General features: G+C 42.0%; 3 protein-coding genes across 4 annotated transcripts; all 3 read right to left on the reverse strand.

Annotated features, from left to right (window-relative positions):
• Window positions 1-14,430: 14,430 nt before the first annotated feature.
• susd4 (sushi domain containing 4) lies at window positions 14,431-19,269 on the reverse strand. 2 transcript variants are annotated; one of them, XM_031580354.1, is made up of 8 exons: window positions 18,542-19,269; window positions 16,686-16,889; window positions 16,402-16,575; window positions 16,124-16,312; window positions 15,740-15,931; window positions 15,449-15,593; window positions 14,979-15,364; window positions 14,431-14,564 (listed from the first exon to the last, which is right to left on the reverse strand). In XM_031580354.1, the coding sequence occupies exons 1-8, from the start codon at window positions 18,663-18,665 to the stop codon at window positions 14,527-14,529; spliced, it is 1,452 nt and encodes a 483-aa protein (XP_031436214.1). In that variant the 5' UTR covers window positions 18,666-19,269; the 3' UTR covers window positions 14,431-14,526. The 2 variants fall into 2 exon arrangements, with proteins under 2 accessions (XP_031436214.1, XP_031436215.1); XM_031580355.2 differs by having other exon boundaries at window positions 18,991-19,266.
• Window positions 19,270-21,401: 2,132 nt separating this feature from the next.
• On the reverse strand, window positions 21,402-22,964 carry LOC116223471 (thrombomodulin). The gene has a single exon (XM_031580364.2). It carries the CDS (start codon window positions 22,780-22,782, stop codon window positions 21,640-21,642), a length of 1,143 nt encoding a protein of 380 aa, XP_031436224.1. The 5' UTR covers window positions 22,783-22,964; the 3' UTR covers window positions 21,402-21,639.
• Window positions 22,965-23,057: 93 nt separating this feature from the next.
• On the reverse strand, window positions 23,058-25,117 carry LOC105909416 (complement component C1q receptor). Its single transcript, XM_031580352.1, has one exon. The coding sequence runs from the start codon at window positions 25,012-25,014 to the stop codon at window positions 23,323-23,325; it is 1,692 nt and encodes a 563-aa protein (XP_031436212.1). The 5' UTR covers window positions 25,015-25,117; the 3' UTR covers window positions 23,058-23,322.
• Between the last annotated feature and the right edge of the window lie 298 nt (window positions 25,118-25,415).

Genomic DNA, 25,415 nt, shown 5'->3' on the forward strand with positions numbered 1-25,415 from the left:
TGCAGGAGGAACAGGTCCTGCTTTCAAGCTCCATCTCTGGTAATATTTTGCTTGCGAATAGGTTGACAACGCTACAACGATATTAACCAACGCTACAACGTTAGTCGAATAGTTACGTTGCTAATCATTAGGCCTATGTCTCTCTTTACCAGTTGCCACTTGTGTTTGTCCTCTTGAAAATAAATCGGTAAGCTTGGCACATTTGGCAGCATCCTCCTCCAATGCCTTTCTTTTTTTCAACCTGGCTTTTTCAGCCCCTCTTCCTCCCATCCATCCTCTCTGACGCGTATCGTTGGGGTAGGGCCGGCCCAGCTATCAGTAGTCTGAGAAAACTTTTTGGAAAAGACGGGCTATGGACCCAACCAACTCTATTTGGGAGGGGAGAACTCCCTCACATGGTACAACCCATGCAGAGGCTGCCGTGTCAGAATGCGGAACGTGTGTAGCCTACTTTAAGAGAAGATGGACTAACGTGACAAATGTCAAAAAATTCCATTTCGACCGGCCCAGAAGTGAAGCGGCCCACCGGGAACTCTCCCGATTCTCCCCCCGGGCCTGCCATGAACGATAGAACACAGGACACAACCTGAACACTGAGAAATGGGAATATAGTAACATGGTCATCCTCTGCTCTTAGAATGCATCTCAGCAGATTTACAGTGCATTTGGAAAGTTTCCAGACACTTCATTCAGTTTCAGACTCAACTTAATATGGTTTCAATTATTTTTTCCCCCACGTTTTCAATCGTTTTCAATGACATACCAAAAACAGATTTTTAAACATAAATGTTAATAATACTTTTTGTAAACATTTAATTTGTATCCATTTTCAAAATTTAAATGTCTGACTTTATTTAACAATTATATATCATTTATAATTGTTTTAAGAACACTTTTAATGCTATTGTACCACTCAGATAAAAAAAATCATTAATAATATTTAACAATGTATTTAACAATCATACATTTAAAATATGCATAAAATATACAGATTAATTTGACCACATAACCCTTCAAAAATGACCGGTGTGATTCATGCCAAAAATACCAACCTTTTCATATCACCCAACTGACTGCATTTAATGTGACATTTTAAACGTTGACTAGAGACACAACAAATGTAATGATGTTAAATGATTTATTAACTTCATAAATCTTACTATAATCTGTTTTCGCCATTCAAGTAGCTAGTCAGGTAAGAAGGAGGTTGTGAATCTTTGTGAGTTAAGATGAAAAGACCTTTTATTAAAGTTTCAAAAAAAAAAGTTTCAAAACGGTGATTTTTGAACCAGAACACAACATGGGAGTTGAAATTAATAGACTGAAATATTCCATTTACATCATTATTTAGACCCTTCACTTAGCTTGGCACACCTGGCTTTTGGAAGTTTTTTCCGTCCCTCTTGGCAGAAACATTCAAGCTAAACAAGGTTGGATGGGAAGCATCAGTGGACAGCTGTTATTCAAGTTCAAGTTCAAGTTCAAGTATTTTCAGAGAACACAGAGTCAGACTGGGCACTGAAATTCTTAAGGCAAGACACCGCACAACAACCTACCATAGCATAACATAAAATAACATAACATAACATATAAGTACTCTGAACATAAATAAACATATAATAAATCTACTAAATATACAAAATAAATATACAATACAATCTGCTAAACATATAACACACATATAGTAAACCTATACTAACCTAATATACCTATACTAACCTAAAGACAAATCAAGTGTACCTGGTATCAGGTAGTGCAATATTACTGATGGTGCAAACAGTAGATGAAACTGTAACATGTAAAGTGGCGAGACTGTATCACTGTCCATTTAGAAGCCTGATGGCCCTTGGAAAGAAACTGCTCTCCAATCTACGGGTGCGAGACCGAATACTTCGGTAGCGCCTGCCAAAAGGCAACGGGGAAAAAAGTCTAAAGGATGGATGGTAGCATTCTTTACGGATCCTGCCAGCTTTTCTGATGCATCGTGTGTGGAAGATGTCCTGCAGGGCTGGGAGCTCCCTGCCGATGATGAACTCTGCAGACCTGACCAAACTGTGTAGGACCTCGCGATCCTTGACTGTGCAGCTCCCGTACCACACTGTGATGCAACCAGTCAGGATGCTCTCTATAGTACATCTGTAAAAGTTAGTGAGGATGACTGATTCCATACCAAACGTATTCAGTCTCCTCCTCTTTGGACAAGGGCCCCCTCAGGGACTGTAGGTGGGAAGAACAGTGCCGCTATGGCATCATCCATCACTGGGTAAGACCCAACACCGACCTCATCTGCAGTGTACAGTCACCATTACCCAACACCGACCTCATCTGCAGTGTACATTCACCATTACCCAACACCGACCTCATCTGCAGTGTACAGTCACCATTACCCAACACCTACCTCATCTGCAGTGTACAGTCAGTCACACCCACACACCTGCCATAATCTTGAAAGATAAGCTGCAGTGTGAAACGCCTGAACTCACCTCACCCACATTCTGTGATACAAAAGTCGTAATCAAAATCCTGCAGTGCAATGCATGGGTATACAGGAGCTATTTTTGCATTTCTGCGCAAGGTTACTGCAGCAAAAGTGGGATTTACGCTTCACAGGAAGCCACCAATCTCCCCACATAGGAAAAAGAATACATCCAACCAGCATCTCACTGTTAATACACTGGGAGGTGCTGGGCTCCAAAACAACTGTGCCGCCAACAGAGAGAGAGATAGTCTGAGGTGGTAACCTACACCACACAAGATGACAGAAACCATAATGGGATTGAAACTCATAAGAAGCTTCAAAACATGCATGCCTACAATCAATGGATCCACCTGAATCCTCAACAATAAACACTGGGACTTCGAAACAGAACCCACACATCTCGATAGCCATGTCACAAACGCCCAGAGATGTAGTCTGCTTACCTTCACAGACAGTACTGTGCTATCACCTCTAAAGAAAGGCATCTTTTTCCTCTCAGGTCTTAGGACAATATTCAATTTGGAAGCATCATTCAAAATACAACCCTGCGTGGAGTGGTCAGCAGAGCGAGCTAGTGAACCTGACTGGACTTGAACTGACATATCGACTAATGTTAGCACTGATCTCTTTAACCTGGTCACTAGTCAACTGAACAGTGATATTAGACTCAGCATACTGGAGTGGTGGTAAACCCTGTGACAGAAGAGTAGAAAACTCACCCCTATCCTCAGTTACAAAGCCAAAGCTAGTTCTACATGTCAGAAGGCCCCTACCCCTCCTGACAAGTGTTGCCAGTACAATCCAAGCACAAAAATACTCCAAATTACAGAAAGAAGAAATAAAACATATCTACAGCTATATACACATATGTACACTGCACTTTTGCAAGGCTCTAAGTTGCAGGCTGATAATCTTCATAAGGATCATAAAACACAGATGGTCTTTTAGTTACAATTACTCAGTAATTGCAGTAATTAGGTGTGGGTCAGTTGTTTACAGAACATGTCTTGAAGAACATTCCAGGGTTGCACTGCTCCACTCACACCCCTCTGATGCTCCTACCCTCTGTCTGTCCCCACGTTGTTTAGGAGGTCGCGACTGGACTGGGTGGTGTTGTTGGGAAGAAGGGTGCAGGAGATGGTGGCTTGTATACAAAAATATATTCTTATTTATTTCCCTGGGGATTCTTTCAGATCAACCCCGAAACAGGTCTATACAATAAACACACATTTATAAACACAAAAGATGGCCGCACTCAAAGTGCTACAGACATAAGGAGAACTAGGCATATCATAGAGACTGCTAGGCACAGACTAACTGTTCACAGGTCACATGGACCATATTCAACAGACAGGTTCAGAAGGAACATTCAATACACCAAGCACAGGTTCAGGAGGAACACATTGACGAAAGCACAGGTTCAGGAGGAACACATTGACGAAAGCACAGGTTCAGGAGGAACACATTGATAAAGCACAGGTTCAGGAGGAACACATTAATAAAGCACAGGTTCAGGAGGAACACATTAATAAAGCACAGGTTCAGGAGGAACACATTGAAAAAGCACAGGTTCAGGAGGAACACATTGAAAAAGCACAGGTTCAGGAGGAACACATTGACAAAGCACAGGTTAGTATCCACACAGCTAGATACAACTACACTTCACAGCAGGTAAGTGTTTTCCACGCAAACGCCTTTCAGTCTCATGCCTGTTCGTTAAGTTCTCCCATGGCCATCTCAAGGGTTAAGAAAAGTCTGTCCTCATGAACATGAGGCGCCCTTTAAATAGGGGCCGCCAGCTGAGTTCACTTGAGCCAATTTGGCCTCCCGGGTCCAGCCACTATGGTGGGGGAGCCCGGATCGAACCATTGTGGCGGGGAAGTCCACACCAGGGTCAAACTCCTCATGAGACGGTGAGAAGGGGAAGAAAATTTTACTTTCTCACACTTCCTTCCCCTTCTGGAGTCTCGCAACACGGTGGCGAGACAAGTCGGCCACCACGCTTCCGGCTCCAGCTCCTGCTGCCGCTCCAGCTCCTGCTGCAGTTCCAGCTGAGCTGCCGGTAATCCGTCTCCTGCCGGGCTGGTCGTGCTGTCCTTCCTTCTTCCCCCCAGTGTCTCTGTCAGCGTCACCATCCCACCGCTGCCACCAAATGTGAGGGACCAGGCGGTCAGCCCACGTTATTTTGGGAAGTCGCGACTGGACTGGGTGGTGTTGTTGGGAAGAAGGGTGCAGGAGATGGTGGCTTGTATACAAAAATATATTCTTATTTATTTCCCTGGGGATTCTTTCAGATCAACCCCGAAACAGGTCTATACAATAAACAAACACACATTTATAAACACAAAAGATGGCCGCACTCAACGTGCCACAGACAGTACGGAGAACCAGGCATATCATAGAGAATGCTAGGCACAGATTCACAGGTCACATGGACCATATTCAACAGACAGGTTGAGAAGGAACATTCAATACACCAAGCACAGGTTCAGGAGGAACACATTGACAAAGCACAGGTTCAGGAGGAACACACTGACAAAGCACAGGTTCAGAAGGAACCTCTTCACAGCACCAGTTAGTATCCACACAGCTAGATACAATTACACTTCACCTCACAGCAAGTAAGTGTTTTCCACGCAAACGCCTTTCACAGTCTCTCTTATGCCTGTTCGTTAAGTTCTCCCATGGCCATCTCCAGTGGTAAGAAAAGTCTCCCCTCTTGAACATGAGGCGCCCTTTAAATAGGGGCCGCCAGCTGAGTTCACTTGAGCCAATTTGGTCTTCCGGGTCCAGCCACTATGGTGGGGGAGCCCAGATCGAACCATTGTGGCGGGGAAGTCCACCCCACACCAGGGCCAAACTCCTCCTGAGACAGTGAGAAGGGGAAGAAAATGTCACCCTCTCACACTATCCCTGTGTTTTTTTTTAAACTAAGGACAGGAACATTGAAATAAGGGTTTTAAGGGCATTGGAAGATGATTTCTTTGTCATGTTTTTCGTTTCATTTCAATGGTCTCAATGTGAGTGGTACAGTTGTCTCAGTCCTGCAGTTGATAGTTGATAGATAAGTTTTAATAAAGATCTCAGAAACATTGAAGTTCTGATCCCCGTAGGCTGCAGATAAACCCCCTCCATGTAATCCTCTCTGTGTGATCCTTATCAGTGTAAACACAAAATTCATGTGATCATCTGGGCCTATGACTGTTATATTAACTAAATTGGGTATTTAAGGGGAAGATAGCAAAAAGCACTTTGAGTATTCTGTAGCCAGAGACTCCTGTGTGATTTAGGTAATTTTCCTTAAAAAAACAAGCTAGGCCTATTTCACTGTCAATGTCACACAATCATGTTCCTTCACAGAAGAAGCCAAATTACTTGGGTAATCATTGTAAGGTGTGATTGTGGTTAAATTCATTGTAATGCAAGAGTCTTAGGACAGCTGTGTGATTCTTTTGAATGTACAAGGCCTACCCTGCTCATTAAGTGATTGGTAACATCAGGGTTTTGTCACTGAGGCCACACCACCAATTGGTATAAATTCAAAGCCTCTTGATTAGAAGTAGTCTTGAAGCACATGTTGCTCTTTGAAAATGGCTAAGGTGAAGAAGGAGCTAACGAGTGAGCAACGGGTTCGAATATAAGCCCTTTTTTGATGCTGGCTGGAGTAACCGGCGCATAACCAAGGACTTGAGATGCAGTCCAAGCACTGTAAAGAACATTTCAGAACGCAATGACGCCACCAATTTACACCAGAACCGAAAGGGGAGGGGTAGAAAAAAGAGCGTGAAGCATCTCAAAATTCTCAGTCTTAAGGGCCGAAGAAAGAAGAACCTCACGAGAACTACGTGACGAGATCAACACCACAATGACTAATGGTGCAACAGTGTCTTCAAGAACTGTGTGTCGGAAACTGGGAGAAGAAGGACTTGTTGGCAGAATAGCAGCAAAGAAACCATAACTGAAAGACAAAAATAGGGTGAATCGCCTGAAATTTGCAAAAGAACGCAATAAATGGACAAAGGAAGATTGGTATAAAGTGTTGTGGACTGATGAGTCCAAGTTTGAACAGTTTGGAAAGATGCGAAGAGTGTATGTTCGACGAAGGGAGGGGGAGAGATATAAAAATGAGTGTCTCTTGCCAACAGTTAAACACAGAGGGGGTAGTATTACGGTGTGGGGTGCCATTTCAGCCTCAGGAACAGGTGACTTGATGGCATCATGGATACGAAAGTATACCACAACATTCTGGTGAGGCACAGAATACCATCTGGGAGTCATCTTATTGGGCCTGGATTTATTTTCCAAGAGGACATTCTTCTAACTATTGCCGGAACTACCTGCGACAGAAGGAATCGGCTGGAACATTGAAAATGATGGACTGGCCCACTCAAAGTACAGACCTCAACCCCATTGAGCAAATTTGGGGCGAAAATTGGAAAATAAACTGGACAGATCTATTGCACATTCAAAGGAAATCCTTTGGCTTGAGTTGCAGAAGGCATGGGAAAACATTAGTGTTGAAGTTCTCAAGAAATATATTGACTCTATGACAGAGAGATGTGCTGCTGTAATTGCTGCAAAAGGTGGACATACCAAATATTAAAGTTAAAAGTGGACAAAAACAGTAGGATTCACTTCATCTGACATTTGTTATGAAATTAAATCATGTTTTGGAGGCAAAAAAATACTGACATACATTCATTGCATTTTTTGTAAATAAAGGTAATACATTTACTTTTGAGGTATTTTTATTTTTGGATAACTATATTTGTACAAGGCTTGCTGGTTAGTATTCATTAAGACATTGGTTGAGTGTGGTACACACCTTTTTTCTCACCAGTAAGAAACATTTTATTAATGTAAAATATCACGTATATACTGTATGTATATGTTTGCTGTATGTATCATAGAGACTCAGAGGAAAGATGTAAGAAAATATAAAAAATTATTTCACAAGTTGTCCTTTATTCTTAATAGGCTTTGGTGGAGCTTCTTTGAGCCATTTGTATTTTTTTGTGGAACATTAATGTGGAACATGTGTTTCTCCCTGTCATTAAATTACTGCTGGCAGAATCATCTAGAACATGTGCATGGTATTTGTTGCAGAATCTGCATTCCAGATGCAACCACGATCCAAAACACAAACAACATCTGAGTCTGTGACAGCAGAAAGTCCAGGAAAAGCACATCGCTCACATACAACCCCAACAGACATAAAAATACTTTTATTGTGCTATTGGGTTTGTTTGAGTGAGCCGCACTGTAAATCCTGTTGTTAACAGATTATTTATTTCTTGTTAGGCTTATGTGCGGTTAAGGCTGTAGAACATTTTTTGGCAGTATTTATGGATAGTGGCATTATAAATTTGACTGTAGAGATGGACTTTGGAAATGAAAAGGCTTGTGATGATGAGTGTCAAGGGAGGTTTACACTGCATTCTGGGAGCAGTTTCTTGAACACTGGGAAGAGGAAATAGAGTGAGTTTGAGGTGTTCCGAGGCCGGATTTCTGAGGCTGAATGGGAGGCAGGTGGATGGATCTGAGTGAAAGGATTACTAGATCATGGTGTCATGTCAGTGAGGGTATCAAAGGCTTTCATTTTAGCCTGTATCCATGGAATTGACTTGGTTGATAGACAGCTTGATGACATTGTTTCTCAACTACCTCCCTCCTGCTGAGAGATCAGCTGTTGAGAAGGCTCTCCAGGATACAATGGAGGGAAGTGATGAAGAGGATTTGTGTCGTCTCTGTATGAGTCAAAGAAGGCTGCAGGCAAAAGAGTGTTGCGACTGTTTGAAGCAACAAAGGTGGTGCTGTCTCAGAGAGAACAGACAACCTTTAACCATCTCCGACGATAAGTAAAAAATACTGACCAAACCAGTTTAATAAATCCTGCGTTTCTGCACTGGTTCTTTTGTCAAATGTGTTGACAGAATGATGGTATGGAAACTGTGTTCAACAGAAGGCCTGTTGCTCATACCTGTGCCAGTACCCTGTACTTACAGTTCGTAGAGTTTGACAACATCCCGACAGGAGATACTTTGAAATGGACCTCCTTTGAACTCGAGGGTAGTCCTCATGAGACCTAATGGTAACAGGCATCATTTCTGTATGGAATATTATATTTGATTTCATATTTTTGTTTGTCTGCTTTTGTTTGTTTCGTCAATTAAAACTTCTGATGCACTGAGCTGTGTGATGAGCGGTCTGCGATTCTTTTTTCTGTAGGTGCAATAGTACATCACCATAGTTTTCAGTGCGAAACTGACTGCAGCTTTCACTTTACTCTCTTGTCCAGTCACCCACCATTGGGGTGGAGAGCCCATTGTCTCTGAGGTCCCAACAAGGCTAACCAGAACTTCATGCACTGGCTGTGTAGAAAATTCTACCAATGTTCAATTCTGTGATTGGCGATGCTGGTTCCCTCCGAGTAACTATCAAGGGGCGCCACCTGGGTCATTGGTGACGAGGAAACGGCGAAACTCTCTAACATAGCCATTTTTGGTTCAAAGATCGCCTCTCACAACTCCATAAACGTTGCCAGTTTCTATGTAATACGCTACCACAACATTGGTTCACTACTTGTTTTGTAGACATTAAGCCAGATTATTTTCCTTGAAAAACCACCACTACTTCCATTGATACAAATAGAATAGAATAGAATAGAATAGACTTTATTTGTCATTGTGCATTAGATACACAACGACATTTGTTTGTGCAACCACTAAATAAAGTGCAGTTGTGCTGGGTGGAGGGTATGAGTGTTGTGTGATTATTTAGTTCTGTGATGGCCCTGGGGATGAAACTGTTCTGCAGTCTGGAGGTGCGGGGTGTAGTGGCCCGGTAGCGCCTGCCAGAGGGGAGCAGGGTGAAGAGATGGTTTGCGGGGTGAGTCTCATCCTTCAAAATGCCACATGCTCAAGTCCAATTATTCTCTCCGCAGACCTTATGACCTGACCGAGGGATTTCCTGTCCTTGTCTGTGCAGTTGACGTACCATGCAGTGATACAGTATGTGAGGACACTTTCAATGCAACAGTGGTAAAAAGACTTAAGCAGCTCGGGAGACAGGTTGTTTCTCTTCAGTATTCTCAAGAAGTAGAGCCGCTGCTGTGCTTTCTTGACTGTGGCGGTTGTGTTCATCACCCATTTCAGGTCCTCTGAGAGCATAACCCCCAGGAAACTTAAAGCAGGAGGTCCTCTCCACTTCCTCACCATTGATGATGAGGGGTTGAGGGTTCGCCTTTTGCCGTCTGAAGTCAACTATGATTTCTTTTGTCTTTTTGACATTCAGGGTCAGGTTGTTTTGTTTACACCATCCTGTCAGTCTGTCAACTTCGTCTCTGTAGGCACTTTCATTTTCGTTGGTGATTTGTCCTACCACAGTCGTGTCATCTGCAAATTTGATAACTGTATTTGAAGTATGGGTGTTGGTGCAGTCATATGTGTAGACGGAGTAGAGCAGGGGACTCGATACACAGCCTTGTGGAGCTCCGGTGCTGAGGGACAGGCTCGAGGATTGGTGAGGACCCAGTCTCACTCTCTGCGGGCGATCTGTTAGGAAATCCTTAATCCACATACACAGGCTGTAGCTGAGGCCCAGATCAATGAGTTTGGTGATCAGCCGGTTGGGGACGATGGTATTAAAAGCCGAGCTGTAATCTATGAAGAGTAGTCTCACATATGTCTCCTTCTTGTCCAGGTCTGTCAGTGTTGTATGGAGGGCTGTGATGATAGCATCAGTGGACCTCAGTGGACCTGTTTTCCCTGTAAGCATACTGATGCTGGTCCAGGGAGCGAGGGAGGGCAGCCTTAACGCGCTTCGCCACCAGCCTCTCAAAGCACTTGGCGATGATGGGAGTGAGCGCCACAGGTCTATAATCATTTAAAGTGCTGATGTTGCTTTGCTTGGGCACTGGAATAATAGTTGCTGTTTTAAAACAGGTTGGTACGGCCGCTTTGGCTAAAGACATATTAAAAATGTCCGTAAAGACATCTGCGAGCTGGTATGCGCATTCTTTGAGCACTCCTCCTGGAATGGCATCTGGTCCCTCTGCCTTCTTGTGTTCACAGACCTGAGGATGTGTCTTACCTCCTCTGCTGTTACCATGGCTGTGTGGTCTGTGCCAGCAGGTGGGGGAGCAACTCCATTATCTAGCCCAGATGTCTCGAAGCGGGCATAGAAGTGGTTGAGCTCCTCTGCTAAGGAGGCATTGGTGTTTGTGGGTGGGTTGCGGCTTCCCCTGTAGTTGGTGATCTGTTGTATGCCTTGCCACACTTGTGTTGGGTCTCTGTTGGTGAAGTGGCTCTCAATCTTCTCCCTGTACATGGCTTTGGCCTGCTTGATGCCTTTTTTCAAGTTGTGCCTGGCTATGCTGTACTGTGCTCTGTCACCTGATTTGAAAGCTGTGTTGCGCTCCCTCAGAAGGGCCTGGACCTTCCCAGTCATCCAGGGTTTCCTGTTAGGGGGAATCCTGATGCGGGTGTTGGTGGTGATATTTTCAACGCAGGTCCTGATGTAACAGAGGACAGCAAAGGCATACTCATTCACATCCTGATTAAAAAACAAGGTCCAGTTTGTTCGTTCAAAGCAGTCCTGGAGCTGTAGAGGCCTCTTCAGGCCACTTGTTTTTTAATGATGGGGCGATATGCTGGAATCAGGGATAGTGACAGGTGATCAGACTGGCCAGACAGGTGTGCGAGGGGTGAGGCCCTGTATCCCCTTTTTAATATTACTGCCAAGCCCTGATTTAAAGGCCAATCTCCAAATAAAATTCTATGAACCTCTCCCGTGTATGTGTGCTCCATTGTCAATTTGTTGTAGTTTCTATGTTGCCTTATTGACCTGTATTAACTTAAAAGAAAACCTTTTGCAAGATCACACAAAGGTTTTGCAGGATCTCGCAAAAGTTATGCAAGATCTCGCAAAACCAATCCCCCCCCCCCCCTGCCATATCCTTTCCGGGGCTCTGTAGCTGTAGATAAACCATGTCTGAAATATAAAGCTCTCATTTCCAAAAACATGAAATCTGAACGTTTGTTTTTGTTTCCTCTTATTTAATGTAACCTGTAATCGATCGGTAACACTTAGCGTTAACTAAAGGTTCACAACCTTTGACACTGACCATATAGAACAGAAAGGGACAATTATATTAACAAAGCAATAATGTTAGTCATGTATTCTGTAAGTAAACTCAAATAGTTCATTTTATATTAAGTATGATAGTTAGGCCTACATGACATTTGTGATAACATGAGAGTGTTTACAGCCGCCTCTCAGCATAACCTGTGCATACACAGACAATGAAACATTGTAATGGCAACTAGCGTTAGCTAAATACCTTATAAATAGAAACATACCTTTATATAGATTTTTCATAATTAACCTGTAGCCTCTCACCAACTTTGAGGGAGGTGTGGGTGAGTGAAGACAAGGCATCCCTTCTGAAAAAAAACAGCTTAACCAGCTTAAGCCGATGAAGCTTGTTGACCAGCTAATTTGACCATCTTAAGGTATGTTTTCACTTTTTTTTTTTTATTATTATTATTATTGTTTCGGAAGATCAATTAATGAAGTCGAGAAGGTCTTATATTCCAGCCTTCTGGTCTACCCGTCTGGCAGGCTTTTTGGAGAGAAACAGAACTACAATGCCGTCACAATTTTCAACTGATTCAATATTCCTCCCGTCCGCCAGGTATCAGTAGAGAGTTACCGTCACAAATTCGTAACCTTGAGTTTAACCAATAGAAGAAAAATAGCTTCCGTTGTCATCAGTGTACGTGAACTAGCAAGTGTTATTTGTTTTCGTCATTTGAAAACGAACCTAATTTAAATCCTTGCGCTTTTGTTATGGAGGAAAGACTTATTTACGCTGTGTCTGTGTATCCTGAGCTATACAATTCAACACTAAGTTCTTACAAAGATTTTAGCAAGAAAGCTGACGCATGGAGGTCTGTAAGTCTACAAACGGAGCTTCCAGGTAAGATAGCCCTGTCTAGAATGTTGATGTTAATTTCTAACTAACATAAACTGTAACAGACCCAGACCGATGGTAAGTACGTGTTTAAGGTAGAAGTATTTACAAAAAAAAAATATTGTTTTATCTGTAGGGGCTCCTCACAGGCCATTTTGCTGTCATGCATTTGTAGATATCGCTAACCTCAAGGCTACGCTGTTGTTTTTGCAAGGTGTTTGTTGTCAAGGTGTTTGTTGTCTGTCTCAAGGTTTTGTTATTTCTAATTCTACTACAGTGTGTTTAGTTTAAGGATGGACGTTATCGTAATTAAGACTTTTTGCTGTACTTGGTAGTCAAATTTTAGTCACTTTGTAATTTTTCACTTGGTCTTTTTCTTATGCTCCGTTTTGTTCGTATTAATTACAGAGGAAGACTGCCGGAGGAAATGGAAAAGCCTGAGGGACCAGTTTATCAAAGAGCAGAGACGCCACGCCATGGGCAACAGCAGCCGAAAATGGAAATATACTGACCAAATGGCTTTCCTCACCCCATTCATACAGTCCCGCTCCTCCATCTCCAACTTCTCAGTTGTGGAGCCCGACGATGAGAGAGATGACGACAAAGAGATGAATAACAACACTGGGCATGTAAGTCAAAAGATGAGAGGCGACCTGAGAGATGCAGAGACGCCTCCTAACTTCCCAGTCAGCAGTGCACTGTGGTCTGGTCAGAAGAGGTGGGAACTCAACGGACAAGAAGGCAATGAGGATGAGATGTTTCTCTTGAGCCTCCTGCCCCACCTGAAGAAGCTACCCTATGAGAAGAAGTGTGCAGTGAAATTGAAGTTCCACCAGCTTCTTTACGAAGCAGAATTTCAGTAGCAAGAAAACCCAACCTTATCTTTTGTATCAGAAGTTGTGAAATACATTTTTTAACAATTGTAAAAGACTGCTGGGGTAATTGTTCCAAGATACTGTTTATGGAAATGCATGGGACATTTGGAAGAGGGGCAGAGCAAATGGCGGTGTCCATCCACACCCATGATGCAAGTGCTGTGGCCTAGTTTTACCTTCTTGTCTTCATTTTTTTTTTTTTATGTTTGAAAGTGTTATACCCAACTGTTACTGTGTTCAAAACCCTCCTTAAAGATTGAAGCATGTTTTCCTTCACATTTTTTTGTAGAGCAAACCTCTTGTACTGTGAGGTATGCCGAATGTTTTTTATGACATTGTAAAAGTAGATATGTCTACATTGCAATTTGTTATCTGAAACCATTTCTGACATTCAGGTGTTATTCCTCTGGAAATTATTGAAAAATATTTAAGAAACTTTTGTAACAGTGCATTGCACAACTTATGATAGCATTTTTTCTTTCTTTTCTCTTTTTTTTTTTTTACACTGTTAATGTTGAAAAAAATCTGCTGTGATTCTTCCTAGCCAGACCCACTTGGATCAAAACCTGTTCAAGCTAATGTGAGGTACTCAAACCTCTCTCTTTATTTTGTTTGGTGACTCATGCATTCTCAGGTGAGTTTGCTTGGAATGACCAATCTACCACATTAGATCAGCCTGTCTGCCTTGATTTGTGGTCTGTTCACTTACCCATGCAGTTAATGACTGTTGTATGTTTTGGCTTTTTTTCAGCCCCCATATTCATATTTTTTGCAACTGATGTCTTGTTAAATCCAGAATTATTTGAAAGCAGAATGTAGACAAAATGGCGCCAATGATGATGAGTCTAAATCGAATAAATGTATATATTACACTGTTCTAAAGGTAATCTTTCAGTGACTTATACGGTGAGTGAAAATCAAAAAATAAATGAACATGTCAATCTATAAAATGGATCCATAGCTGTCAACAAGTCAAGAGTTCAGAAGTAAAGATTTGAACTTGAGGTTTTATTGCTAATTTCTCTTTGATATAGACCTTTTTACTTTGTCGTTGTGCACTTTTGTGATAAGACCACAAAACGTATTGCAAGATAGAGGGAACAGTCTTGTGTGGTAAACCAATACATTTGCCATGTGATTTATATAATTACTGCATTAGAAAGATAACAATTAAAAGTCTGTTTAGAGTGATGGTGGTATCAGCTCTCATCGGTTCCATCTTCTACCAGAGGAATTTCTGGAAAAAGGAAAACTGGTAAGAACAAACGGCATTGAATGGATTTGTTCTAGAATCTTGGTACTCATTCTGTAAAGCTTGTAAAAGCCTGTAAAAAGTAAAGTAGGTAAGCATCATATATTGTCACCACTTTCCTTTTTAGAGTCTAAATTGTTTTGCAAATTGTGCAGATTTTATGGAAACTCACAAACTTGAAACTTTATGGAAAATCATTTCTAGATTGTATCTTCAAAAATAGATTGTATTTCCAAAATAGATACAGTATGTACACATGAATTAGTTTGGGTTTATGTAAATGCTTCAACCTTGCCTACACTTTCTGTATGACTGGTAGGATATACACATGTTCTGTGAAATCAATATTTGATGGCAAACCTGAGTTCCCACGGGATGGATAGAATACAGAGAACTTACCATCAGCAATGTCAACGCTGGGGCTGGTGGAGGCTGTCTCCTCTAATGAGGAGACCACATTGGTTCTCTCTGAGGGATTATTCATTCCACCTGCATTTGAAGATGAGGCCTGGGTGCTCTGAACACATTCTGAGTTGTCTGAAAAGCTCTCATAGGTCTCGCACTCACTGGTGTCTAGAGGAGCTCTGCTTGGAGTCTCACTGTGTCCTGGGTACTCGGGAGGCTGTGGCTCCTCTTCCTGCAGTATGTCCTCCAGACTGACAGGGGGTGCTATTCTTGGAGGTGGGAAGGCTGTGCTATTCACTGCTTCCTCATAGGTAGGGAGTAGCACTGGGACACCATCCACTACAACAATGCTCTGGTCACTGGGGTCCTGGTCTTGATCCCTATTCAAACAGGAGTAAGACAAATGGAATGACTTAAAGCCTGGAAATGGAACATAAAGCCCAAAGGAAGCTGGCATCCCTTACTGTAAGCTCCACTGAGGCTTGCACTGGAACTGGAGGACCTTTAATATCATAACCAGGAGCAAAGCCAGCAGAACACCAGAGGCTGTGAATGCCCCCACTCTCCATTTTGTCAGAAGGCTGTCTTCAAAGCCAGGCCATGTTGTTTCTACACAGTGGAAAAAGACATTCAGATTCAGTGGAACTCTCTGAAACGGGTTACGGTGCTAAACTGTAATGCCCTAATAAATTAAATGTTAATGAACGATAGCTTCTGCCTGAATATTGTTTAGAGTATTTACAGTATTCTCCTACCTGTTTTAATGCAGTAGACTTGCAGGTGAGGAAACCACCCGCCATATTGACAAGTGATGTACTTGTAATCATTTGCAAGGGAGTAGCCAGGATCACAGTAAAACTCTACCACTGTTCCATGGATGTACCGATCACAAGGTTGTGGATGACACATGTAATCTCCATGCTCTAACATAGGAGGCAGGGGACACACTGCCACAGGAGAAAATAATGTAACACATAAAGCAGATATTTTCATAGAATATCAGCTATTATTTTTACATCTGATATTGACATGTTCACCTGCTCTTATAGTTCAACCTATATTTTGAGCTGATGTGGACATGTGAATGTAACTTTTTATATAACTTATTTAGCTCCAATATTCAAACACACCACACTTACCCTCCACATCAAGGCACCTGGGTGGTGTAGTCGACCAGATGAGGTTATACATGCATTCCATGATCTCTGCACCTTCTAGTTTGTAACCAGGGAAACAGTGGTATTGGACCACAGTCCCAACTGGAACAGAAAACTGTGTTTCTGATAGGTTCATGTAGCTATGTGGGTTGATTAGTGGACGCAAGCAGCCTGCAAGGAAGAAATATGGTTAAGGCAACTATGCAATGTAAAATGTACTGGCTGAAGTCAACGGAGGACGGAGGTAGAAAAAGAAACACCTTGACACGTGGGTTGATTGTCCCAGGTTCCATCATCCTGACAAATAGACACCATGTTGTCCATGTCAGGGTAGCGGATCTGAAACCCCTCATGACAGCTAACGCTTAGAAAATCACCAGGTCTGTAAGTGTGATTGGATACATGTGCATCTTCAATATAGGGAGGAAGACAATCTATGGGAAGAATGTAACAGTCAGGAAACAATACAGCCCAAAAATAGCTAACTTTATTTAAATCACATTAGTGCAAGAGGATAGAGATGGAGGATTATATCTGTGCCAACCTTCTTGTAGGCACACTGGTCTGTGGTTCGGTCTCCAGCCAGCTGATCCATTATGGAATCGGGTACAAACAATCTTGGCTGGTCCCTTGAGTCTGAACCCTTCCATGCAGCGGTATCTGGCCACTGCATTAACGAAGAACACACCTGAACTTGGGGTCCGGCTGCCATGTTCAAGAAAGCCAGGGTCCCCACAGAATTGCTGACCTAGAAAATACACAAAACAGACCTTTCAGGTACATTATAACATGTTAAGTAAAATATGCTAAAGCTCTATATTCTCGGTTGGTGACGTGAAAGTATAGTCTATGTTACACTGACATGACTGGTAAATGATTTATTAACCAAGGTTAGTGGCTGGTGCTGCCCTGCTTTTCTTACCAAACACCAGACCAGACACCTTTCAGAATCAGAATCAGAATCAGAATCAGAATCAGAATTATTTTTAGTGGCCAAGTATATTTACACATACAGGAAATTCACTTGGTGTGGTTGGTGCGTAGGACATAAAACACATAACACACTATTATTGTATTATTGTAATGCCTTACTTTCTCCATGAAATGGACAGTTGTTCACATCCCTTCAGTCAGTGCATTTGTATGCATTTTTAAAGCCTTGCCTGGTTAAGTGCTTATTTAATTTCATACTCCTCCTGACACTTGAAGTCCTCATCTTAAGCCCTTTTGGCTGTTCAAGTCTAAGCTATAAACTGGGTTTATGAAATTTCTATTGAACCCCTGAAAACTAGCCTTTATTGTCCAGCTTTAAATGTTTAGAACTATTCAATATTCATGTATTGTTTTATTCTTTTTTGCCTTCTTTTGGAAGATCAAGGATCAGGTAGAGACAATGGCTACTTAGGCCTGTTTACTTATATTTACAGTGTGACATGTTGGAAAAATGGACATAGTTGTCTTATAGAAAAGTCTGAAGTCACGAAAACCTGTATTCCATCTAACATTTTGTCTGTTCTTTTACAGGTAGAGTAACGCAGCAATACTGTCCAAAGGTCAGCTCACTACACCACTGTCATATGTCACTTGTCATGGGGTTTCCAGGTGACTAGTTAGCCCACTAAGTCATCACACATTGAGCTAAGCATTTTTTCCTGCAAACAATGCAGAATCTGCTGCACACTGAGGTGGTTCCAAATCTAATTAGAAAGACCTCCCTCCCAGGTCCCCACAACATTTTCTTACAGCTGAGCTTTTGGCCCCTAGACCTTAATTACAGCTTAGACTTCAAAGTAGGGAAATATCTCTCAGGTTTTATAATCTGTGCTTCACCTTTGTGAAACAAGTATTTACATCCCTGGAACTTAATTGTGTCTCTTTGCAATTCCTTTCATCTATTTTGCCATTACGTTTATTTATAGGATTTCTATATTATGCTGACCTACTTATTTCTAAGCAATACCAATTCTGCTGATACTGGTCAGTAGATTGTAATATTCTGTGTATTTGTTTATTGCTAATAAATTAGGGTCTGTAAAGGACACTTAATATGTAAATGCTGCTTTAATTATATTGTGTGAACACATAACATTGTTTGTGCTACAGTGGATATGCTCTGGTTAAGACCATTGAAAGTGCCAGACCTAACAGGAGTTAAGACTTCAACCTGCTCTGCACACAGCACCGTGTTTTGATTTGCTGAGTGTTTTACAGATCACTGACAGTATCCTTAGATATTGTCAAAATCTACACACAGGAAAACCACACAACAACATGCTAATGCAATTTCAATAGTGTACAACATGCATGTTAATCTACCGTCGAGAATATCATCGATATGTACCTCTTTTCAATAGGTAACTACCCTATACCCTGTGTAACATCACAACCGAAGAGCCTTACCTACGGTTACGTCTGAAGCTGTCAACACTTCACGAAGAAGAATGGCTGCAGCCAAACAAAACTGTATTCGGAGAAGGTTGCATCGAAGTAAAAATGGCTCTTTTAACATACTGGCATGATACATGTTTGACCATGTATAGAATTCACCTCTGAATTCAAGTTAAAACATAACGAAGGCGGTGATAACTGACAGCATAGCTAGGAATTCCGTAAGCTTGGAGCTCCCATAAATGCCACGGAGTGATCCTCAACATATTTATAGCCCTGTTTCTACAGTAATTGAGGTTTGAATGCGGATCATCTACAAGACCTTTGAAACCACGATAAGGGTTACAATGGTATAATTTCATACCCTATCGGCCGAAGGAAAATGCGTCATCGCTACAATACTGCATCCGTGCTCCACCCCTCTCCAAAGCAAGGTCGAAAAATTGAAATCAGCGACTAACCGTTAGTAGGCTGCAGATGGGTGCTCGTCGCACATTGCGTAGCCTACCTTTAGAGAGCTCCGCTACTCAGACCTAAGGAGCCTAAAGTCTTTACTTCACTCCTCGCATATATGGGCGTTTAGTTTACCACGCGCATGCACACACACACAAACACACGCACGCACCGTAGCTTTACATGCTAACATATGGGAGCATCAGAGTAGCCAGTGGGTAAACAACAGATTCTGATTTTTCAATTTTCACTACCTTACTATAGCAGTTAAGCCATTCTGAGCTGGCCGACTGTAAATCCCTGGGTAATCAAAAACTGACCAAGATCATTTCTAGTCTCTTTAAAAAGTTGAATAATGATGATGTTTTGTGTACAATAGCCAATATATGAGTACATATCATATATGATATTTTTATTAGATTTTTTATTAGAATGTGAGTCTTTTATTATTTACATCATTACTCTGAGCCAACCAGGGGTCTTTTTTAAATCCTGAGTGAGAGTGTGTGTTTGCATGCATACTATATGTCTCTGTGTGTGACTCGTTCTTCCTCGGCAGAGGTGGTTGCTCAGAGCATGTCGTTTGGGCTGTGGGAGGTGACATGGTGTGGGCTTCCCTGTGCCCTGTGACTTAGCATCTGCAATTGAGGGGGCTGAGAAAATTCCTTCTCCTGACAGGGAGTTTCTTTCATGAGAGTCTAGGTGCTTTTGACTTACCTTCTGACCACCACTTCAATTGGTGTGTAGCCATTAGGGATCAGGATCACGGTTGTACTTGGGTAAGATGAACATACTGAGACTCCTGGGCCCTATTTTTTAGATCTTTTTTGGTCCAAACCTTTTAGTAAGTAGCTACAATTAACGATCAAAATCAGTCCAGTATTGCGTTAGAATGCTATAACCAGCAACCGCAAAACAGCTACACAATATAAGCCCAGGGAGCATGCATCTGCATCAAAGTAAGCCATCTTTGTTCTGCTACTGACAGGCTCATAATGTGGTTATAAGTGTCTGACTACATGGAAAGGATCCCTATAGAGAAAGACCGGTGTATGTTCACCTCAAGTACAGAAACATTAGAAAACCTCTTCAAACTAATAAAAAGCTCTTGGTTGCTATATAGATATCAAGTTCCCTCAGCACCTTCATGCAACAAACTGTGCAGAACGGAGAACAGCTCCTGTGCAGAACAGCTCCTTCCTACCTGTTTTTCAGTGTTGGCAGGACAGTCGACATCATGTTGGAAATTTGATCTAAAATCATGCTGATGCTTTATCAAGGCTGCACTGTATGATTTGACATTCAGAAAACATACAACTACACAATATCAAGTGAATACTGTATGTATGCTATTGACTTTACAGAAACCACAGACCACAGACTTGAAAGTGTACATAACAGCCTATCAAAATACTTTTAGTGCACTGCTACTCAGTTCAGTTTGAACATAAATTGGGTTTAAGAATACATACATTTTTTAAATTAGATTTTAGATTCCAAATGGGTTAATTGCCTTTTATTCAATTTATCATAATTACCTTAATTACAAATCACATCATTATTTTAAACAGATCAGAGCCTATTATCTCCTCTGAAGAATAATAACCGATTTATTCCAACTTTTTGCACACAAAAATCGAATCAGTTTATTATGGTCACACACGACACACAACAACACACACGTGCATGTTTTTGGGTGGCGACACAGGACACACACACACACACACACGCATGCCGAAGAGGTCGCAGTGAAATGTATCCTCTGCATTTATCCCATCCTGGGCTGTCCTTCCTCCGTAGCAGCCAGGAGCAGTGGGCAGCCTTTATGGCGCCTGGGGACCAAGTCAAGTGATCATGTCCGTCTTGGTCAGGGACGGGCTTTTTGACTTTTTCTGTTGGAGTTCTTAGTGGAGGAAACACCTTGTGAACACGGGGAGAACATGCAAACTCCACACAGAAAGGCCCGGGAGATAGCCCACCTTAGATTTTGATGTAATCTGCACTGTCCCTGATTTTTTATTTTTCAGTTTCCCCTTTAGGCATGGACATTGTTAGGCCTGTGTGTCTGGGACTACATAGCCTCAAATGTTTTATAAATTACAAAATATTCATAATAATAATAAATAGCCCCGGATTCACTTATCTGTCATCATGTGTATTAAAGCCTTCAAAAATAATATATATCCTTGGTACTTTGCACACGTGCATTTTCTGTGAGCACGAGAGAGCGCACCGATTACAGGGCTTCTAATTCACTAAGGCAAGACATAAAATGTTGGAATATAGGATGTTTTTTGCAAAAAGAAAAAGAATAAAGGCAACGAGGCGCAGGCAAGGCTACAGGAGGTGGAGGAATAATTATCTCCTGTTACTGACCATATGAGCAAGAGCAAGGTAAAAGGGCAAGAAAGATGAGAACTGGTATAAACTCAACTTTAATAACTCCAGACAGGCTCCAGGCAATCTTTATAGGCCCATCTAAAGTTCAGTTTATCAAACAAAGGCTGTTGTTGAGTTTTCTGATATTCAAACAGTGTTTTGTTCACCTAAATTTGATTTCTGCCTGTAAAACTCTCGTAAATGTTTTCTCCATTATTAACGAGTTTATGGGTGCCCTATGGCGATGCCCATGTCCCGTGTCAGTATTTTACAAAGCTTTACAATTTTACCACATTAACTTGCATACAATCTCCATTGGAAGTTAAACTGGTGTTCGGCACGCTCATTTTTTGTTTCCAGTAACGAACAAAAAATATTACTGCAACAGTCCCAACTAGGACGAAAACTGCAACACCAATGACCGTGCCCGGAGCGCCTGCAGATACGGGTGCCGTTGTGTAATTCAGAGAAGGCATGGGAAATATGTCATTAGTTGCCTGGTTAAAACTCTCATCAGACTTAGTAAAACTCTCATCAGACTTAGTTTCTACACATTTATCCTCTCCCACAAGTGTGAAACCATTTCTGCACGAACACTCGTAACTGCCGAGTGAGTTAAAACAATAATGATCACGATCACAGTAGTAGCCATGCTCACATTCGTTTAAATCCTCACAATGCATTTCTGCATTTACGACGTCCAATATGTAACCCTTGTCGCACATACAGCTGTTGCGATCACACTTGGCAATGCAGCGTTCTGAAGTACACCTGTTATCGTCACATTTATATTGGTCTTGCTTGTTGATTACATAGTCCGGAAAACAAGAACACCTAAAAGACTCATCATTTTCCACATGGCAAAGGTGTTCACAGTTGCCTGATAAACAGCCCATAGGGTGATGGTAGACGATACTGTACACCGGGGTCTCTAATGTAAAGCTAGAGCAATCGTCTTCCGGAACATTTTCACACAAAAACCCTTCGCTTTGGTGCTGACATAATTTCTCAGTCCATTTTAGGTCAGTAGAGACCGCCACACATCTTGAGGAGCAAACAGTCTCATCGCTTCTCCAGTTACTAAACTCCGTGGTGTGCAAGTCAGAAGTCCACATATACCCTTTTAAGGGCGACGTAACATTTGTACACTGGCCGTCGGGAAGACGCAGACCAACCCAGAAATCCCCGTGCAAATCCCCGAGCAAGTCTCTTAGATGATTACTCGCAGCTTTCGATGGCACTGCCATTAATTGGCCTCTCATGTCATGGCAGAGGTGCTTAGCGGTCTGGAAATTTGAAGAGAACTTAAAAGCAGCTTTACAAACCATATTATTACAAATACAGTTCCGTAGTACAGCATCCCCTGGAAAAAACAAGGCAATGAAAAGACTCACTCTAACAGAGAAACCAAATAATTCCATTGTTTTTGTGCCTCAACACCTATTCGGTCCTTGGGTAACTCCAGCTCACTTCGATTTACAAGCAAAAGTCGTAAGAAGCCAATGATATCAAGGAGCCATACCCTGCCACATCCTGAGGAAGGAAACTGGTCAATAGTTGTCAGAACAGAACGGGAAATCTGAAGAAGGTTGACCAGCTATGATGAACGGATTAGCGGAGAATTTAAATTGGGTAGAGGCATAGCAAATCAGGAAGTTGAATAAATACAACAATTGCAAGTGACAACTCAGTCATATTTCGTTTGTAAGGCTAGACTCTTAGACTTTATTCAGTGTTTTCGTCCAAATTAGTCAGAATGACTACAATAAGGCCATAAAAATAAAACAAAGAAGTTTCATAGTTTTAACTCAAAGCGACTTTCAAGTGCTGACACAGATAAGCGGCTGCGGGCGCATAGATTTACAGCCACAGGGAAGGGCCAAGGCAAAGCAATACACATCACATGTTTTTCACACTTTAATGCTCATATCTCCCACTGTCCCAAAATGAACGAGTTTCTATTAAAACACACTTAATTTTATGTCCTGTATTTTATCTGGCGTGGATTCAAGACCAGAAGAAACCCAACAATAACTGTCCGCTGTAGGGCTTTGCTTCTTGTTATGATTCCTAGAGCGATTACAGCGGTAAATGACAATAACAGCAGTTAGGAAAATTAAAATAATTAGCGGTATAACCGATGCTAAAACACAGATCAACACCAATGAATTACTGACAGGTGCTTTAGACACTGAGTCACCGATGCTGCCAAGATCTCCAACTGGTGTGTGCGTAATCGAGTGGTTAGATGGATTTTTGGAAGTAAAGGTAGGTGAATAAGTAAGCACAGGATTAGCTGTGACCTGTGGCTCTTGAAATTGACCCTGGGTGACCTTGGGTGGATCTGGTGGTGTACTGGAACCTCCAGACTTGGTGATGCAAGATATTCCATTATCTGCTAATTTTAAATGTTGTCTACAAGCACACATATAACTCCCCACAGTATTAATACATGTGTGTTCACAGCGATTTGTGACACATTCGTCTATGTCAACACATGTTAAACTGTTTGATGGCCTGAACCCTGCGAAGCAGTAACAGGAGAAAGACCCTAAAGAATTAAGACAGCCTTGAGAACATCTTGATTGAGTACACTCGTCGACATCTTGACAGTGCCCATTCACCGAGGTAAAGCCCTCTCCGCATTGACAGGTGTAACTTCCATTGGTATTATGGCATACGTTCTCACCGCATGGGTGTGACACAGAACATTCATCGACGTCAACGCAGCTGATCTGGTCGGCTGCCAGTTGGAATCCATCTGGACATGTACACACGAATCCAGAGTATTTGGTCACGCACTCATAGTCGCATGGTGCGGAGAGACAATCATTTTTAAGGGTGCAGGAGGTTCCATCACCCCCTAGTTGATACCCGTCCTTGCACCTGCAGTGAACCCCTGTTTCATCTGCAAAACAAAGTTGAGAACATCCCCCATTCCTGTAGTCACAGCTTGCTGTTTGATCATTGCAATACGGACCCGGATCTGTCCATGCAAAAACACCGTTTGTTTCTTGACAAATGGTATAATGACTTTTAGACCCACATGATACCTCAGCAAAGGTCCCGTGTGGCCAGCGAGCAAAAGCATTATCTTGGTTAAAACGGGAATCCGAAAAGGGGACCGAGTATTCTACACTCCAGGGTCCCATCACTGATAGAGTTGGGCACATTCCTCTGAAATAAAATTGACACACGTAAAAATGTCGTCCTCTGCAAGACGTGTCAATCCATTTGAGTTCAAGGCTGGATGATCTCTGTACTACAACGCATCGCTCCTCTGTGCAAGTGGTCTCTGGTTCTTTTTTCCAGTTGGAATACTGGGAGTCCTCTGCTCCAGAAATCCATTTGAAACCTTTTAAATTTAAGCCGGGCAAAGTACAGTTACCCTTTTGTAGCCAAAGTCCGATCCAAAACTGACTGTCCTTTTCGTTGAGTTGTGAGACAACAAATTCCATATCAGTAAATTCATTTTTATCTCGGATTGTGGCCACGTTGCCTCCGTGCTCCTTACACCTCTTCACAGTCTCCTGAAACGTATGTTTCTCACGATACCAAGTGAAGCAAGCCTTTGGGGAGCAAACTGTTGCCGTTGGAGAAGAGTCTAATTCACACGCAACAAAAATAGGGTACAGTAAAAGCAACGAGAACATTTTACTCTTGCTAAATCAGTAGATTAGTGATAAAATAGCATGGAGTTAAGCTATTGCAGCGCATTACTGCTGGGAACCCAGAAGTTACACGTCCCAAGACGCAGTGATTGAATGGTATATTCAAAGTGCAACATCCTGTTTTGTGGACTACTTCAAACGGAAATAATATCTAGCAGCAGGTTTCTTTTGTCTCCTGTCCATGCCAGTTCCTTTCTGAGAACAAAGAAGCTGCATGCTCCCTGTGAGTTATTTTTTCCAGATGTCTTGTCGACATCATATCAGTCTAAAAGTATTACTCACCTCAGACTGGTTTAACAGATCTATGGTTTTAAACATGTAACATCTTTGATTTATTTACTTTTCCCCAAATGCATGTAGATCTATGAAGTCAAGTTGTCAGT

The sequence above is a fragment of the Clupea harengus genome, chromosome 14 (genome assembly GCF_900700415.2).
Source record: "Clupea harengus chromosome 14, Ch_v2.0.2, whole genome shotgun sequence".
In the NCBI taxonomy this organism is placed as follows: domain Eukaryota; kingdom Metazoa; phylum Chordata; class Actinopteri; order Clupeiformes; family Clupeidae; genus Clupea; species Clupea harengus.

What these genes read in the sequence shown, in the direction of transcription:
- LOC105909416 (XM_031580352.1), bottom strand. Translation starts at nt 25,014, where the DNA reads ATGTTCTCGTTGCTTTTACTGTACCCTATTTTTGTTGCGTGTGAATTA.
- susd4 (XM_031580354.1), bottom strand. Translation starts at nt 18,665, where the DNA reads ATGTATCATGCCAGTATGTTAAAAGAGCCATTTTTACTTCGATGCAAC. An exon ending in AAGCCTCAGTGGAGCTTACA is followed by an intron (nt 15,365 to 15,448) that starts GTAAGGGATGCC and finishes CTGTTTGAATAG; the next exon opens with GGATCAAGACCAGGACCCCA. An exon ending in CAGCGTTGACATTGCTGATG is followed by an intron (nt 14,565 to 14,978) that starts GTAAGTTCTCTG and finishes TCCTTTTTCCAG; the next exon opens with AAATTCCTCTGGTAGAAGAT.
- LOC116223471 (XM_031580364.2), bottom strand. Translation starts at nt 22,782, where the DNA reads ATGGAATTATTTGGTTTCTCTGTTAGAGTGAGTCTTTTCATTGCCTTG.